The sequence below is a fragment of the Melanaphis sacchari genome, unplaced genomic scaffold (assembly GCF_002803265.2).
Source record: "Melanaphis sacchari strain LSU unplaced genomic scaffold, SCAv2.0 Contig43_pilon_pilon, whole genome shotgun sequence".
NCBI classification, from domain to species: Eukaryota; Metazoa; Arthropoda; class Insecta; order Hemiptera; family Aphididae; genus Melanaphis; species Melanaphis sacchari.
Genome location: NW_020271284.1, coordinates 1,790,363 through 1,809,362, shown reverse-complemented (window position 1 = coordinate 1,809,362; position 19,000 = coordinate 1,790,363). Strand labels below are relative to the sequence as shown.

Below are 19,000 nucleotides of genomic sequence, written 5' to 3'. Positions count from 1 at the left end.
ACTGTGCAATTTTATTGAATTTACGCAGCTCAACTCTCCCCCTCTTCACTAATAACTGACTTCACAATTATAAATTCTAGTTTAAGTATAAATACAAATAATATTTTTCAAACAATGGATTAATCCGTCAGTGGTTAATTTTTACTCGTAACCATGACTATAGATCTGTAATATCTACATCCGTACCTATGTAAGCTCTTAACCTACAAGTAACTACCTACTAATTTTTCTACTGCACCCGTAATAATATACCTACTAATCTATGGCTGTACTCTCAATTTTAAACGTACCCAAATATTATTTAAGTTTAATATTCTGATTCTCAAGAGTCAAGACGCAGGTGTACCTAGTGCTAGGTACTACAAAATAGATTTTGTCTGTTGCTCCAACTGCTGTCTGATAATACTATCTGAAAACATTGTCTTCATAGCACGGCTTCTTAGATAATAATTATCTATGTCCACACCTTGCCAGATAATGATTTATAACGGCTGTTGTTGAGTTGTCGTACGTTTTGTCGTTTTAATACAAAATAGTAAATACACATTGTAGACATTAATAATGATTAATACACACAAATATACAATAATTTATATTGATACCATACTCATTACCGTTTAGTGTTTTTCATTTTTGATTAATACAATATGTTATATCATTATGAGTTTTATGACATGCTATTATAAGTATTATACTAAATTGGGAACGAATAACTAACCAATTACTCATTAGTTAATAATGCATTAAAGTACCCATTATGTAAACCATGTTGGCGTTTACTAATGTAGGTACTTGAAAAAAATTTAATATTTTAATTTTTTTTACATTTATTCAATTAACACTACATGTTTTAATGTATCAACAATATCATTGATTAAAATATCTTCAACGTTTGGGTAAATAGTATTTATTTAAGTACCTGCTCTTTGTGGTTGTTGCCATTTGTTAAATGTTAATCAAGTTTATTTCTATATCTAGTTGGACATTTGTATGTTCTCATTCACATCATGGATACTGAGTATAAAGAACTGCACAGAGAAGCCATATCCAACCAAACAGGCTCAACGTTAATTGAAACTTACACATCTCTGTTTCCATTGCCTATTCATATAATCATATTTATTTGGATATCAGTTGATACAGACTACAGCAAAAAACTCAACTCTCCGACAATATGGATGTTTCTTTTTGAAGTTATTACAATGGTACTTCCAACTGTGTTTAATTTCACATTGTTTTCAGATTATTCAGTTGAACAGTTCTTAATTTACATGACAATCTTTGGTATTGCATTTACTTGGATGTTATTGAACCACAATTATTTATCTTCGAGTACTATTAAAACAAAAAAAAACCCTTACATGACAGTTTATAGATTTATGCTCAATACGTATACAGTTTTTTGTATATTAGCAGTAGATTTCAACGTGTTTCCACGTCGATTTGCTAAAACAGAAATGTATGGACACGGTGTAATGGATATAGGTGTTGGCTGTTATGTTTGTTCTAATGCATTATTGTTTAATATTCCTAATACACGGAATATAAGTAAAAATGTACTCAAAGTATTTAAACAAGTTTTACCATTGATTATGTTGGGAATTGGTCGTACATATTTCGTAACAAAAGCAGATTATCATCATTACGTATTTGAGTATGGTGTACATTGGAATTTTTTCATGACTTTAGCATTCCTAAAAATAATTAATCTAATTGTTTTACCTTTTGTCAATACTTGTTGTCTATCTTGTATTGCCACAATTCTGGTCATTATTTATGAATTTGCTTTAAATTTTGGACTTGCCGATTGGATTATGAGTGATGCTCCCAGAGACACTCTGTTCTCAGCAAATCGTGAAGGTATTTTATCATTAATTGGCTATGAAGCAATTTTTTTATATTCTTTGTCAATGAAATCACGATTGTCAATTTTTATGAAAAAAAATCATTTAATAAACAGTATTTTTCTTTTAGCAGTAACATCGACTTTATCTATAGCTTTATTTTTATTGACATTTGTCATAAGTTATATTTTTGGTGTTTCTAGAAGATTAGCTAATGCTGGTTATGTTTACTGGGTGTTATCAATGTCTTCATTTCTTTTGTTTATGTCAATTATGATTGAAAACTTTATAACTATTCTTTTACTTAAGATAGGACAATTAGATGAATTTAATAAAATTTCACTTATTATAGATAGTGTAAATGATAATTTATTAATTTTCTTTTTATTTGCCAATGTTGTAACTGGAATTATAAATATGTGTTTATACACTTTAGTAATGAATACTGTCTCTAGTATAATTATTCTGTCTCTTTATATGCTTGTTATTTACTTTACAATATATAAATTACAGCATTATAAAAATAAAATGTATAATTGATTTTTAAATAATTATTTACTGTTTATGTTATGGCAAATTATGTACAATTTATCTGTATAGATACAAATAAAATTATTTAAAAATTAATGGTACCATTTTTTTACAGCCACACTTCATATTCCTCATAAACATTAAACAGTATTTAAACTTCAAAGAACAAATTAAATGATTCAATGGTTAATATAAAATAAGAGATAAAAAGTATAAAAAAATATACACTAATGATAAATTATTTACAATTTGAATGACTGCTTTTCATAACAATAATTTTTCCCCAAATGTTTAGAAAGATTTAACACGAGTTTAACAGACATTAATGGTATTTATGATAATTTTTACACCAAAATTTGAGTTAAAATTAATAAAAATTTAATGAAACTAGATGAATTGATTTGTAACCTATAATAACATTTGTAAATTAAAATTATATAAAAGATAAAAAAAAAAAAAGATTTAAATTAATAATGTATTTTAATTTTGAATGACAATTTACTAACTATTTTACATAATAAATAACTTTTATTTTATTTACAATAATTTATTCTGAACTTGAAGATGGATTAATAGCTGATTGAGATATGTATACTGGTGTTGGCCCATTAGCTTGTGAGGCCACCTTAAAAATATTAATACATAATAATAAATTATAATTATAAAAATAAAAATATTTTGAAATTTGAATATCTTACTTGTATGATTTGAGGTTGCGATTGCACTACTTGAACTTGTGATTGAGGAGAATTTTGAATTTGCATACGAAGCATTTGAAGTTGATTAGAATTAATTTGTATCTAGATCAAAAGGATATTGTTAATATTTTTAAAAGCATTTTTTTTTCTATTTTATGGGAATATTATATATATATATATATATAAATTAAATGACAGAAATATCTAGATCATAAATAATATATTCATCAAAATTAATAATGGGATAATTAGATTGACTTTTATAAATTGAATAATTATGTAAGCACTGTTATTACTTATTAGTTATTACCTATTATTGACCCAAGAAAAAATATTTAATAAGCATTCTTATCATACAGATAACTTGGTTAAGTGTGTCCCAAATATGGATATATTATATTAATATAATATATGCTAGACTTATTTCATAATAAAAATAAAGTAAACAAATGAGGGCACCAGTCTAATCTGCAACCTACAGCCTATGTGTATATTCCTATCTGGCTATTGGCTATACATGACATGTGGAAATATAATCCATAGTGATGAATGGAGAGCTTATTTGTCATTTAACAATGATGAACACAATACCATGAATCATCAAAAATGGTTTATTAATACTGATACCCAAACCATAAAATGTTTGTGGAAAATATTGAAGAAGCAATATGAAATAAGAGTAAACAGTGCATTTTCATTATCTAAACAATTTAAATAAGAGTGTTGGAGGTCCCTTCACCCTAACAAGTAAACTATATTCAACAAATTTTTATCAGACAAGAAAGATGCAGTTATGACAAATTATACATAAAGTATGATGAATTATTATAAATAAAGACCAGATTTTTGTGCAGTTAACACCTAAAAAACGTGCAATTAAAATGTTCAAAAACAAAATTTATACTACAGGTACTTCAAATTTTATTTTTAATATTATTATTTATTAGTTGACAATAACTATCAAGTACCTATTATATTAAAATATAAAATTTAAAAAAAAAATTTAATTTAAGTAAAATAATAATTAACTAAGAATAGATTAGCGTATTTAACAAACTACAATATTTGATTAAAATTTATAATCATTTACATTTCCAAGTTTTTTTCTATAAAATTATGACCAATTTTCATCATTTTAAATTAAATGATATTAAGTAACAAATATCAACTATAAAATTGTTATATAAAACACGAGTTGACTATGGCTGTTGCAAATAGATTGTAGTACTGTATGTGTATAAGTATCAATAATTTATAGACTATCATAGTACCTATATTCATTATCTTAATTATATATATATATATACATAATTAAATTATTAGATATTAAAGTCCAATACTTCATATAACAACTTAATACAGATATAATAAAGTAGATAGATGGTAATAGAATATAGATTAAACAGATTTATTTTTACAAAAATACTATTTAGTGCATTTTTTTTAAAAAAAACTAAAACGTGCAATTTTGTGAAACATTACATTTTTTTAATTAATCTACATCTTTTGAATTGGATTTGTAGCTTGTTTTAATAGAATTTAGGACACACCATAAAAAGATGTAAATGAACAAGAATCTGGACTTAACTCTTTACTTATAAAACAAGAAGGATAAATAGAAATAAATAAAATAGCTATATGTGGTCGTATACTGGACCAAAAATGTATGTGTAGGTTGCACACATGATCAGTGCCCAAATTTATGTAAATTTTAAAATTCTATTGCATAATTTTTTGGTTATCTCCTCATACGAAATTTGCCTTAATAAAAACAAAAATATAATGAGCAACATTTATTAAATTTAGTGATTTTATGTGAATTAAATGATTACAAAAACTGGGAAAATTACTTTGCTGTATATTACATGAAATTATACCTCGTGATTTAGTAATTTACTGTTATTAACATTAATTTTGAATTATAGATAAATCATTGTATACGAAACCTCATTCTGAACAGTCTATCAACCTATATTTCTTAAGATATTTTATGATTCTTTTATATTATTATAAGTAATTTATTTATTTTTTAATTAATTCAGTAGATTGAACTAATGCAAACTAAAAATAAAATTGTATTTATTACTTCATATAATATTAGTTATTAATTATTATAGCTTAATACTTATGAATCGTAGAATGATGTAAATATGTTTGTGGCATAATTAATATTAAATGTGAATTTGGACAGTAAATTATAATATATGACAAAGAGTTAAAAATTATTATTTTTGGTTTAAATATCTATTTATTATTCATTTGAATTTGAAATATCTAAAAAAAAAATTAAACATAATAATATGTGAAGTTTAAAATTTTTAATAAAATTGATGTAAGCAAAACTTATGAAGAACCTTTTATTCAATTTTCAAGCCATAACTATAAGAATTGAAAATTGTATTAGTTTAAACTATAAACACACATAAAGCACATTAACATGATTTTAAAGAAAACCATGTATCAATTTTTATATTGAGAATTACTAAACTAGATACCATAATTTGTTTTAAAATTTTAAATTAAACAAATAATTTTCACTTTCAAAGAATTATACTATATATCATAGCCAATATTAATTTAAATACACATTAGTAATGTAGTTAACGGCAATACTTACAGGTATATGTTGTATTTCTCCGGTTGGAGTAATAACCTGTTGTACTAACTGAAGTACACCATTTGAATTTGTATTCAATGCCTGAGTATTACCTTGTAACTGTATAACTTGTGGTTGACTACCTGTTACAGTGGTTGAAGTACTTGTTGTAATATTTGATGTATTATTTGGAATCTAAGTAACAAAGTAACAAAAAAATTATTAATAAAAAAACAAAAAAAAAAATTAATTAATAATTATTTTATTAATCTATAAAATAAAATATAATACTATAAATTTATTAATGACTAGAATATGAATCTTACACAATTTTTACCATTACTCAGAATTTCTACTTAGCGAATTATAAATTTGTGTTCATGGAAGCACAAATTGAAATATAATATTTTTAAATGTAACATATTGTAATTTTTCGCATTTTTTCAATTTTGTTCTCTTGATTTTATTTTTATAAACATAACCTAACCTTTTGGACAGTTTTGTAGAAAAAATTATTACCAAGGTAATAAAATTATCATGTTGTAAATAAATATAAGGTATATGCAATGATGTTTAAATAATTTTTAATAGCAATTTACTAAATTATTTTTTTTATAGAATTTAAATATAATTTAAGAAAAAAAAAAAGATGAAAATAAATTTAAAATGTATTCAAAGTATACTATTAAATACATTAATTGGTTCATATGTAACCCGACTAAAGTGTTGTAAACAGACTAAAATAGACTTGGAAGGCTTAAAAATATCCTGGGAGAACTCAAGCTCCCCTCCTTCTAATATCTACCTATGCACTTAAGTATTAGGATACATTTAACTAAGTTATCAATATAACTTATAAGATTTAAGATATATCAAACTTATTTTATAAGAGAATACAAAAAGTTAGATTATATTAATAATTACATACTACTTTAATTAAATACTTGATTTTGTATTAAATACAACATACATTTTCTATATTTACTTGATCTTGAGTACCATTCCCTAAAGATACTACTTGGTTGTTCACTGGTTGTAAGATTTGTATTGTTTGTCCAGCACTAGACCCTGATGCATTATTTGGTTGTTGTTGTTGTTGTTGTTGTTGCTGCTGTTGCTGTTGTTGTTGTTGTTGTTGTTGAGCAAGTTGAAAATAATACTGAACCTAAAATTTAAAAATCATATAGAAATACATTTATTATTAACAATTTAGTAGAATAAGTTTATTTTTTTCTTAAATGTTATACTCAATTCAATAACATACATGATGATAAGATCAAATTAATGAAAATTTACTATAAAAAATATTAACCTAAAAGAATGTTTAGATATTTTTTCATAGTTAAACAAATTTGAACCACCTAAAAATTGTTACACATTATTCCACTTATTAAATTAGGTAATTTGATTACAAAGTGCTAACATGAATTATTAATATTACAAATAAATACTAAAGAAAAATTATAATCTATACAGCTAAAAACAAAAATATTAAAAACAATAATTTAAGTATAAGAGTACCTACCTACTAATTTATATATTTATTTTACACAATTTTGAAAAGTAATGTTATTCTTTAATATTTTTTCTTTAAACAAACCAAATTATAATTAGAATATATTAATATTAATGTCATGAAAAATTAATATTGTTTATTTGGTAATAAATGATTGATGGAATGTCTTGCAGCATTATTGATAAATACATACGATACCTAATATTGATAACTGATAAGTGATAATTACTTGTTCAGGATTCAGTGATGTCTTAACTTCTTTTGTAACAATTTTTGCTTCTTCTCTAGGTACTATGTCAATAAGAAAATCAAATTGATCATACTTGGTGATTGCCATAGCAATATCATTTCTTTGTAAGGTCCGTCGTCGGTTGTCTTCAGTATGTATCCAAGCACGAAGAGTCAATTCATTAATAAATATTTCTGCAGCTTTTGAGAACAGCATTGGAGCCTCTGCACTGATCATTTTCACGTTATCATCTAATTTCATCACTTTTTTGATTCTAGCTAATGGTAATGCTTGTGTTTTTAAGTCTAACTAAACAAAATTAAAAAAAAAAAACTGTTCTGTAACAACCAAACATAATTTAAACAATGGATAGTTTTACTGTTCCAATCTTTCTAATTTCTTCGATTGCTTTTGGCCAAAATTGATTTAAGGCAGCCACATTGCAAGCTTGATTGCTCTCTTCTACGGATATTGTGATAGCGTTAGGATCATCTTCGGTTGGATTGTCTTCCTCTTCTTCTTCTGTAGACCTAAAATTATAATACGCTCTTTATTACAACTAACGGCATTCAATAATTAATCGCTAATACTTACGGATTCACCAAGAACACAGACATGGTTATGTTATTCACTTCACACAATTCAGAATCAGTCGAAATAAATTAATTTGCCGCTCAAATTAGCGCATCCAACCAAAATTGGCGTATCGTTAGTATTCAACAGAACAAAAGCAGATGTCCAATAGCTGATCAACGACACAAACGACGCCCAATCATTTTTTCGCCCTTACACTGGTTTGATACTAACTGTAAACTCAAGGTGTCCCAAAATTTTTATAAGTAAACTATTTTACTTAAAGAGTTAGTAAAATGGCTGATGATTCAGAATTATGTTTTTTCCTTAAACTATTAATTATTATCAGCTGACCACTATTTTTTATTAATTTATCCATTAAAATCTATCACTATATGAATTTAGATATTTTATTTTTATTTTTCGTTGGATAAATATTGTTATTGGTTATTTGTCCAGTATTTTTGAGAACCACTGATAACATTATCTCGCGAATCGTGAATACTCATGATAGTTATTTCGGCTTCTATATTCTACAATATAATTGTTACTAAGTTCTAGTTGGTTCTTGCCGTTCTTGGTGGAATGCGAGAATACCTGTCCTAGACACTCGTGCCTACTAAGTGTAAACACTGTTAACACTTGAAACTTTAAATTGGTAGTTTGTAAATTTATATAATTATATTTAATACATTTACATTACAAAATACTAAATAGTAACTTACAATGCTATTAAATAATAATGCTAATTGCTAGTAATACTACAATGGTCAATGAATATTGAATATACTCTGCCTTTAAAAGAAACGAGAATTCACTGGTTCTGCACATCCCTACAAGATAGTAAAGTTATCGAGTCTAATTCCATTATGGATGGCACATAAGATATGTAGATGTTCAAAAAAAAATTTTTTTTCAGGCCGGTCACAGTATATTCTTTCGTTGAACAGAAAATAAAAGATATTGACTACAGTCTACAATAGCTATGGCCTAATTACTAACAATTGCATTTAAATTAATTATACTTCATTAGTATATATTCTTAATGTTACTGTTCTTATTACCATACGATGATAACCGTTCAGGTAAGAATTCATACTAGGTTCAAAACAATATGGTCGGAGAAGTAAAAAACTTCATGAATACCTGTAGATACTTATAATTATATAAATATAGTTGACTATTTGACTATTTGAGTTACCTATTTAAAAACATTTAAAATTTTCCATTTTTATTTTTTTAATTATTTATCAATAGACATTTTTTGTAATTTATTTTAAAATTAAAATTTTATTAAAAATGCACTTGTTATTCCTAACATTTGAAAACGTAATACGTGATTCCTCAAAAATATTGATACCTATAGGCTATAATATACTAAAAAGGGTTAATGGAAACTCGCATCAAATTTGATATATAAATTGAAATTTGTATAGCGTTAGATATTCACCAGAACAACACATATAAGAATTAACAACATACCTTGATAATAAAAACTAAGATTTTTGATATTTTTTGGTATAAATATATTACACCACATACCTAATCATGAACATGCAAGCTTATGCAAGTTTAATTTTAAAAACCACACCACACTCCTAACCCCGTAAAATTATGCAAAATTAAAAATATACGGAGACACCCAAAAATAGCCAACACGTCTGGCTGCATACTACAATAGTAAATTTTAATTTATTCTATACATTGAAAATTTAAATTAACTTTTTCTAAACTTTATAACTTGTTAGTAAGGACGTTATTACAGAATACGGGGCCATTATTGGATCTCCTTATAGTTTATACTCTACGTGACATGTGATGTCTAGTTAAAGTTCAGAACCAGTTTCCAGTTACCGTCAAATATTGCACACTTATCCCACAACTATAGTCATATTAACGTTATTCAAACTTTGTAATATCTCCATTAATCGTTTTATTAATGAAAAAATTGAAGAATCTATTGATCCACCCCGTTTGTCAGAACGACTCGACATTCGTGTTCTTTGTTTCATCAGGTTTAAGAAATTATTTTACCTACCAGTAAATACACATTTTGCAAAAAATGTTCCTCTTATTAGGATTATCTCAATAGCCAATAACGATATATAGTTTTTTTTCGTACCTTGGCCAACTTGTATATCTCAAATTTTAATTTCAAGTTTGGATATATTCTCACTTTAACTAATTTTAATGTTAATTTTATGCGTAAATTAATTATATTACATCTTGTTTCCGTTGTTTAATTTGTAACTTATCATAAGATCAGTTAATTTTGTATTTCTAATAATGTTCTTAAAGACCTAAAAAGAAAATTCTTTAAGGAAAAATAATTATTGTACAGATGAATATAATATTAATATCTATAATGCCGTAAAAATTTGAACTTATAACTCTTATAAAAATTTAATTTGACTTTCTGGTAAATATTTTATTTGAAATATCCTTATAAAATTTAAAAAATATATATATATAAATTTTAAAATCTTAGGTATGAATATTAACAAAAATTTTATGAATTTTAATAATTTGCTAATTTTTGAGATTTTGATGAAAATTCACGCAAACATAATATGTTGCCTGGCGTATTGTATAGGCAAAATAGGTACATAACTAAAGTGTCTAATATTGTTTACATAATTATATTTTACGAGTAGCTTACCACTTTATTCACCGAGAGAACGTGATTGCGTACAAAACAAACATGTAGTATTACTCCACTCTTCGACATCAGTCATTTACACTAAGTAACCACATTTAATCCCTGCCACGATTATACCATTTGTACAGTACTATATTAGCTTACTCAATTATGAATTACCAACTCTCGACACCTACTACAGACTGCAGTATCTACAACGTGTCAACGTATCGAATGTCTACTTTCATCCTGACTATGATTGTATACCTTCTTAATTGAAGTAGTCGTACCTACTCCAACAAAAAAAATCATAATATTATAATACCTAAGGTTTAATTTCTAAAAATCATTTTTAATTTGTATTATATATTTATATGCTGAATTTAATTTTGAATCATTCAGCATGTATTTATTTTTTGTTTATTAATAAAAACTATTTATGTAGAAATTTAATGATTATTTGGGACTGATTTATTTAAATTATCTGAATTTCAAGAAACATAAAAAAAAAAAAATAAATAAATAAATAAAAATAATATTGATATGAATAAAATTTCAAGCAATATTTATTCATCTATAATGTTATAATATGAAACATGCTTGTTTCAATTTATACTAATACAAAACTAAGAAGTATTTTGTTTTATTTTATATTTGTAGTGTATAAGTAAATAACTCTCAGCCAACAGCACAAGTCTTGTTTATAAAAGGCGTATATAATTGGTATATGTATATATAAATCAATTACTTATTATTTTATATGAATTTTGTATGATGTTTAATAAATTATTATTTATTATTTTTATTTTTAAAAAATTCATCCATTTCGATATAAAATAAAGTTTGGTATACTAGGTATACTATGACAGTTAATTTTAATAAGATGTGTATATACATACATCCTTATTTTGTAAGTAAAAATATATAAATCATGCCCATCTAGTACCTATATACAATTAATAATAACATATCATATATTAAAACAACAATCAAGATAGTTATATTTGATAAACTAAAAAAAAAATTGTATGTACTTGGAGACACAATAAAAATATTAAGTCTTTAGTTAATTAAAAATTGTAGAACATTTAAATATGTCTTTACAATTATATAAAATAAAATTATACTTGAAAATGTAAAAAAATATACATAAAATATTTCAAAATTTATTCTAATCTACTCTGTTCTATACCAGAAGGAATCATTTCGTCATCTAATTCTTTGTTAGTAATGTTTAGACCCATAGCATTGTATCTAATTGGATACGTTAACAAATTTCCTTGATCCCAAGTGAATAATTCTTTATTATGTGGATTGTATTGGATTAATATTGTGTGTGCAAATGGATTAGTGAATGGTAAATCTACATCGTTTAATCGAACGTTTTTGTATAAATCCAGTGCAAATCTAAATTAAAATTATAAAAATTTATTACGACATGGAATCTAGAATAAAATCTTTTAATATGTAGTGAATTATATTTATGCATTAATATTTTATGTGTATCACCTAATGGTTGTACTCCTTTCAGTTACACTATGGACCGCATATAATACCCCACAAACGATAAACATATCTCCTGCTCGATCGTGTTTAATGCTTATATTCCAAGCATACTCGATTTCCAACGTCATCGGGTCAACATGTAGAACTGCTGTATTATTTGAATCCTCCAGACCATAAATTACCCATAAACCATTTTCTTCGACTGCCAAATCAACGTAATTCATTCTAAATATTCATAAAAAACTATTGTATTTCTATGCTTAATATACCTATATAGTTGAATTTTGTTTAAATGTATAAACAATTTACTAACTTAGTTGTATACAAACGATTTTTAAGGTTAGTAGTATTTAAGTATGGAACCGTCAAAGAATTTGTGCATTTTTCTTGTTGAATATCATATTTTCGAATTATTGGTTTATCCTTTTCGTGAAAATAAAAAGAGTCTTTGTACATCGCATGACTATTACCCTAAAATACATTTTTCATTATAACTAATTATTCACTTATATGCAATTTAGTTTGGTAACAATTAATAATTTTCAAAAACTAGTTTAATTTAAAATTTTATATTTTTATTTAAACAATGTGAAATTGATTCGTTTAAATTTTAAACTTAAGATGTATTTTAGGTTAAAAATATTACATAGTAAATTTGAAATATTTAAAGATAATTAGGAATGATAACATTTATATTAATTGTCTTATTTAATAAAATCAAAACTTTCAAGGTTATTTAAAAACTTAAATTATCATATTTTGTAATATATTATAAAATTAAATTATCTACTTAAAAAACAATACCACTTAGTGTTAATAAATAAAAACAATTGTTATATTGTAATTATTAATAATATAGTTGTACATTTCACTCACATGGAACGGGTAGCTTAAGGTATATGTTTTTGTTGGTCTATTGTCTTTAAACATTGATTTATTAGAAAATTGATAAAGTACATTTATCTCATTAACTGTCATCCAAATGGTATCATTTGAATCACGTGACATTGGATCTTTCATCCAACTTCCAAACGAAGCATTTGAAACCCTATTAAAGACTGGTTTACCCACCGCATATACTTGGCAGTCTGGAATACATATTATTAAAGGTAAGTAAGTATATTTGATTAATACAATCAAATTATTATACTCTTAATTTAGTATTTACCTAAAGTTCGATTAGCATGACCTTTATTGGTGACTTTGTGTAATTGTTGTATAGCTAATGGCTGATGGCCCAGCAAGTCATCAATAGAAAATTCTTCTTTACATTCCTTTGTTTCTTTTGATTTTGGACAAGTAGGACAAATTACAGGTGGTTGACATATGTCATATTCTCCAATTAATTCTGGAGGTCCTTTACCGAACTTAATTTTGTTATTGGGATCAACATATGGCGGAGGTGTTACCAAAGTTGGATCAACAACTAATAATGTTTAAAATAACATGTTATTGAATACAATATTAATAGTTTTTATTAAATATTTACTGTATAAAGTGATGTTTCCAGCTACGATAGCTTCGTCATTTTTGCTCACACAATAATATGTGCCATTGTCAGCATCATTAACTGATGATATATTTAGTTGCATTATGAACTTATAACTGGAAATATCTATTCTGGTTATACTATATTTATCACTGTTATCTATAATATCTCCTTCTCGTTCCCAATAGTGAATTGCGTATGGATAAGCTTCTACTTCGCATTCAAATGATGTTGAACGATTAACTGCAGCGCCTACATGTTGATTTTGTACAGAAATAAGTGGAGGGACTAAAAAAAACAATAACTACATATTACAATCATAATAACAGCTAATTCAAAATTAAATTATTTTATTTTTTTAACTATCTCATCTGAGATTCGTGTACTCGTATAAAAGTAATATTTTAAGTAAGTAAAAATTTCTAATAATTAAATAAATATGCGTTTTGCTATTACAATATATATATACATATTATATTATATAAATTACGAATAAAATAAAATATATTATGTGAATTTGACAAAAAAACGTAATTAGGTAGATACTTACAATGTGTTTCAATTGAATAATATTGTATTGCAGGTGGAGCTATACCATTATCAGCTATGCATTTATAACGACCCATGTGAAGTCTATTGACCTTAGTAATATTTATAGCGTAACCAGTGACTGTCTCCTCTAAAATAATAATAAAAAAAATAAACATATTTAAAGTTAAATAACTGAAAATACTTACCTCTCCACGATCCCATCGGTACTGTAGTAGTATCAAGTTTTTGCCATACAATTGTAGGTTTAGGGGATCCTGTTGCTACACACCGTAACCTTAAATTATCACCCTCTTTCACAGTGATATTCTTTAATTCAGATTGTCCAATAATATTAGGAGCTGTTAAAAAGTCTGTAGTGGGAATTCCATTCACCGTGTAGTTATAAGCACTTAATCCTGGTCTTCCAGGAGTACCATCAACTCCTGGTTTACCTGGACGACCTTTCGGTCCAGTTAAACCTAATTCATCAAATTTTAAGTGTAATTGCTTTAAGTATAAATTTAAAAAAAAATTATTACTAACCTTTTGGGCCAATAGGACCGGGTGGTCCTATTGGTCCCATTTCACCAGGTTTTCCATCGGTACCATTGAAGCACGTTGCATCCTTTCCAGGTAAACCATTAGTACCAGGAACACCTTAAATCAATTATCAAATATAAATGCAATTAATAATAAGATAATAGTAGGATAATAATATTAAATAATTAAAGGTAAATACCTATATATAAGTTATTAAAAAAAAATACTTGAAGTGAAATATATAATTAAAAATTACAGCATCGATAAACGATAGGTGTAATAGGTGTATACTGTATATATTATACATGTTTATATACTACTTATATTAGTAATATATACGTATTTATATCGATTAATAACAAAGATTTTGTTATATATTGATTTAATTTAAAAAATTAAACTCATAGTAACTCATTTAAAATTATAGGACAAGTTTTGATGATTAAAGACGCGTTCGAAAAGAAACATTACCCTGGTGCCTCTTTTTATAGATAATCACTTAATGGCTAAAACAACACTTCAGTCATATACATTTCTTCTACAACCATTTATATTATACAAATTAAGTTTTGAAAAATACCAGAAGATAGAAGCCCACTGAGAATGTTTAATATTTACACCATTAAGTGAAGACTCCCCCATACCTTACTTAAATAAAACAATGTTCAAATTTAACAAAATTATTCTTTTCCATCCTAATTAACTAAATTATAAATTATTATTTGTATTATACATTCTTAAAAATTCTAATTTAAAAAATGGCTGAAGGTTTATATGTTTCTAAAACTGTATTATAGGTACTGTTATATGCAAAACAAAAAAACAATTACAAACCATCAAGACCATATTTTCCAGGCATTCCATCCAATCCGGGTTCTCCAGGAATACCATCACGTCCATCTAAACCTAGTTTATTAAACAAGCTTATTACTTTATAACTTTTAGGTAATTATTTCATAAAATTAAACTTAATTGAATTTATTTTTAAACATCAATTATTATCTTAATTAGAATACAAGAAGTTGAAGAAGTTTTAATTAATTTTGACATAGTTCTATAAAAAACAAAATTATTATACTCGAATACTTACTTGGTACCTCCCTAAGTATTTTGATATTTAACATTAATCAAAATTAAAAAGATATTAACGCAGTACATGCGCCATTTTTTTTTTTTTTTTTGACACACATGTTGTATAGCGAATCTGCAGAGCCTATATCTTATACATTTGTGTCAAATTTAAAGTTAAGAATATTAGCTGTGTTCATACGCTGATTTTCTAACAATACTAATATTCCAATTTTTATGTGAAATATAAATATTTTAGAATTTTAATACTTTACATAAGTCAAAAATTATTTTAATTTGGTACCCTCGTACAGTATTATAGATGAATATAAAAATATGTAATATAGGACTGTCTATAATTATACGCTGTATAGCAATATAGATTTATGCAGTCTATTTTCTACGTATGTATCTAAGTATTGAGTATTTAAATAATAAAAGTCTATATAACTAATAGTTTTTATTTAGTAAAATTTGTACATCTAAAATACACATCAAATCATCGATACGTTATTGAATTAAGTTATTTGCTTATACAATGTTTATCTATTTAATCTAAACGTAAAAATTTAATCAGAACCTCCTATTTCTTAAATTAAATGAAACGCATCTATAGTTAAAATTTTAAACAAAAACTTGTAGATTTATTTTAAATTGATGTTTTTTGTCATGAAATATAGTATATTTAATATACTATAGATTTTTTTATTTTCAAAAATACCTATTGTTTAAATTATATTAATTTCCTTACCAGGTGCTCCTGGAAAACCAGTCATCCCTCTTTCTCCTTTTGGACCTACCTATAATAAAAAATATTTTAATACATAATAAAGCTAAGCATTTTGTACAACGCCAATTTAATTATCATGGCACCTACGAACCGGCCCTGGTAGCCCCGTTGGGCCTTTTCGACCTTCAAGACCCATTGGACCATCGCGACCTGGTTCGCCTAAAACATAAATGTTCAATGGAATAGTTATATTATAGTTAAACATTTTATGCATACATTTTATTTCATTTTACATGATTTTAAGTAACATTAATCCAACTGTTTTAATTTTATAAAATATACGTAATAAACATCAAATTATAGAGTTATAGGTTAAATTACTAATTAATATTTACATTTTAACAATTGACCTTTATTATTGAGAATAAACTCAATATTAAACATTTATAATATGACTATATTTGAATTAATTCCAATCAATACAAATTATACATAGATATCATTATTAGCATCCTACAGAGATTCCTGATATTTTATTCTACAGTTGTCTTCCATACTTCTAATTTATTTCCCAATAAAATTTTTCTATTAATATGAAATAAATAAAATGAGATTTGTTTTAAATGTTTACTACCGTTAATTACTATATTTTTAATATATCAATATAAACTATTATAGGTATTAGTTAAATATTTTATTAAATAAGTTTTAATTTTTTTTTTAAGTATTTAAAACTCACATGAGTAAAAAAATATTATATTTTATTATTCAATAAAAATTTACTTTATTTTCACCACGATACATAATAAATAAAGCATACAGAATTTTCATTGTATTAAAATATTGGTACCTATATCACCTCACTTATTAGCTATTAAATATTGTTAGGTACTAAAAAAATAACATATAATTATTCAATACATTAAATGTAAATATTTTATTATTATATAAAAAGGTTTTACGTTATTCATTTGTTTTCACGAACAATAAAAATAAACCGTTTTTAAGGTAGTTATTATTTTATTTTATTAAATCATATACCTTTATTTCCTGGTAGTCCTGCTGGACCAATCTCTCCTCGAGGACCTATAGGTCCTTCTTTACCGGGTGGACAATAGTCTCTAGTAGATGAGCAGAAACCTTGAAGAGCAGCTACCTAAATATTTTACCGTTTAAACGTTAGTAAAACACTCAGATACTAACAATAACTAAGCACAGTGTATTTTACGTAATGTATGTGCAATATGCACTCTCTCACACTCTCTGTCTCTTACTGGTATCCTCGAATAGGCGTTGAGCCAATACCATTCCTCTTTGGTTCCATTTGGTGCTTCTCCCTTAGCATTGGTTTCTTTTTCGATGATGGGTCGGAAATTCGGATTGATAAATTCCACTTTTTCCCCGCCATCTTCGGTCTTTGAAGACACCGAGTTTTCAGCGATGTTCACATCCCGTCTAGACCGATGAATCGTCGCTGCCTCCAATGCCGAACATTTGATGTCCACTTCACGAATATATTCGTACAGTCCATACAGCAGTACGTATTGAACCGTTATGACCGCAGCTAAGCACACATTCGATAAGTACTGCATGATTAAACATAAAATTTTAGGTCAGCACCATAAACGCAGTTAACATTATATAAGTATTTGAAGAATAACGAGGTCCCCTCAATTCGGTGAAACTGTATTCGGTACGTTCACGCGCACACAACAACTTAATTAGACATTTCAATATATAAATCTCCCCCATGCGCTGCACAGCAACAGTCAACGATCCCATTTTAATCAAACTCAATTAACGGTATGCTTTTTTAATTGATATTAATTATTGAAAGAATCGATGAGCGATTAAAATATCAACACTCGACCGCTACACTAACCGCAATATATCAAAATTACGTGCACCATATTAAACATACAATATTGTAATTATATTTATATTGATTGAAGACGCATTTCACGATAGAAGTTTTGTATAGAATTTTATTACATATAAATTTGAATACAACAATAAATCTAATATATATATATATATAAACATGTTTAAATTTTTATAATTTATATAATATGTATATATTATTCTACTAATCATACATTATATATTTACGTATTATGATAAATTGATAAAAAAAGTATTGATAATTGTTATTAAATTTATTTTCCTAAATTCTTTATACTTCCATGTCCCTTGACGTTATTGCTTATTATATAAAAAAAATATTATCAATAATTATATATATTTTTTTTAATGTATTATTGCTATTCATTGAAATAAAGCTAATTGAAATCTATAGTAATTCTATCAACTAATGCTTATATAAATGCAACTAATTATATTGTATAATATTTACCGATTTATTTGTTGATATATTGACAAAATTTATCAATTAATATATAATTACCTACAATATAGTCTGCCCCTAAAGGTACAAAGTACAAATATCAGATCATTAATTGTTTCATATATTTTTCAATATCTATTATTTGATAAAACTGTTTATTATTGAAG

General features: G+C 25.6%; 3 protein-coding genes across 5 annotated transcripts; 1 reads left to right on the top strand and 2 right to left on the bottom strand.

The window, feature by feature from the left end:
- The first annotated feature begins 855 nt into the window (after positions 1–855).
- LOC112597771 (phosphatidylinositol-glycan biosynthesis class W protein-like) lies at positions 856–2,387 on the top strand. Its single transcript, XM_025343970.1, has 2 exons — positions 856–896; positions 979–2,387. Exon 2 carries the CDS (start codon positions 1,008–1,010, stop codon positions 2,382–2,384), a length of 1,377 nt encoding a protein of 458 aa, XP_025199755.1. The 5' UTR covers positions 856–896; positions 979–1,007; the 3' UTR covers positions 2,385–2,387.
- Positions 2,388–2,854: 467 nt separating this feature from the next.
- On the bottom strand, positions 2,855–8,226 carry LOC112597740 (nuclear transcription factor Y subunit gamma-like). Its single transcript, XM_025343923.1, has 7 exons — positions 8,009–8,226; positions 7,794–7,944; positions 7,415–7,723; positions 6,640–6,834; positions 5,691–5,864; positions 3,074–3,175; positions 2,855–3,000 (listed from the first exon to the last, which is right to left on the bottom strand). The coding sequence occupies exons 1-7, from the start codon at positions 8,029–8,031 to the stop codon at positions 2,923–2,925; spliced, it is 1,032 nt and encodes a 343-aa protein (XP_025199708.1). The 5' UTR covers positions 8,032–8,226; the 3' UTR covers positions 2,855–2,922.
- Positions 8,227–11,726: 3,500 nt separating this feature from the next.
- LOC112597690 lies at positions 11,727–18,187 on the bottom strand. 3 transcript variants are annotated; one of them, XM_025343853.1, is made up of 14 exons: positions 17,764–18,187; positions 17,531–17,645; positions 16,641–16,708; positions 16,511–16,559; positions 15,526–15,597; positions 14,695–14,808; positions 14,358–14,630; positions 14,171–14,299; positions 13,621–13,908; positions 13,300–13,557; positions 13,008–13,219; positions 12,445–12,602; positions 12,135–12,356; positions 11,727–12,032 (listed from the first exon to the last, which is right to left on the bottom strand). In XM_025343853.1, the coding sequence occupies exons 1-14, from the start codon at positions 18,079–18,081 to the stop codon at positions 11,792–11,794; spliced, it is 2,517 nt and encodes an 838-aa protein (XP_025199638.1). In that variant the 5' UTR covers positions 18,082–18,187; the 3' UTR covers positions 11,727–11,791. The 3 variants fall into 3 exon arrangements, with proteins under 3 accessions (XP_025199638.1, XP_025199640.1, XP_025199639.1); XM_025343855.1 differs by having other exon boundaries at positions 17,748–17,821; XM_025343854.1 differs by having other exon boundaries at positions 17,718–17,782.
- Between the last annotated feature and the right edge of the window lie 813 nt (positions 18,188–19,000).

Coding starts and splice junctions, on each gene's coding strand:
- LOC112597771 (XM_025343970.1), top strand. CDS start 1,008: ATGGATACTGAGTATAAAGAACTGCACAGAGAAGCCATATCCAACCAA.
- LOC112597740 (XM_025343923.1), bottom strand. CDS start 8,031: ATGTCTGTGTTCTTGGTGAATCC. Junction 5,865..6,639: donor ATCAAGTAAATATAGAAAAT/GTATGTTGTATT, acceptor TTTGTTACTTAG/ATTCCAAATAATACATCAAA. Junction 3,001..3,073: donor CGCAACCTCAAATCATACAA/GTAAGATATTCA, acceptor AATATTTTTAAG/GTGGCCTCACAAGCTAATGG.
- LOC112597690 (XM_025343853.1), bottom strand. CDS start 18,081: ATGCAGTACTTATCGAATGTGTGCTTAGCTGCGGTCATAACGGTTCAA. Junction 14,809..15,525: donor TGGAAAATATGGTCTTGATG/GTTTGTAATTGT, acceptor AATTGATTTAAG/GTGTTCCTGGTACTAATGGT. Junction 12,603..13,007: donor CCTTAAGCTACCCGTTCCAT/GTGAGTGAAATG, acceptor AATGTATTTTAG/GGTAATAGTCATGCGATGTA.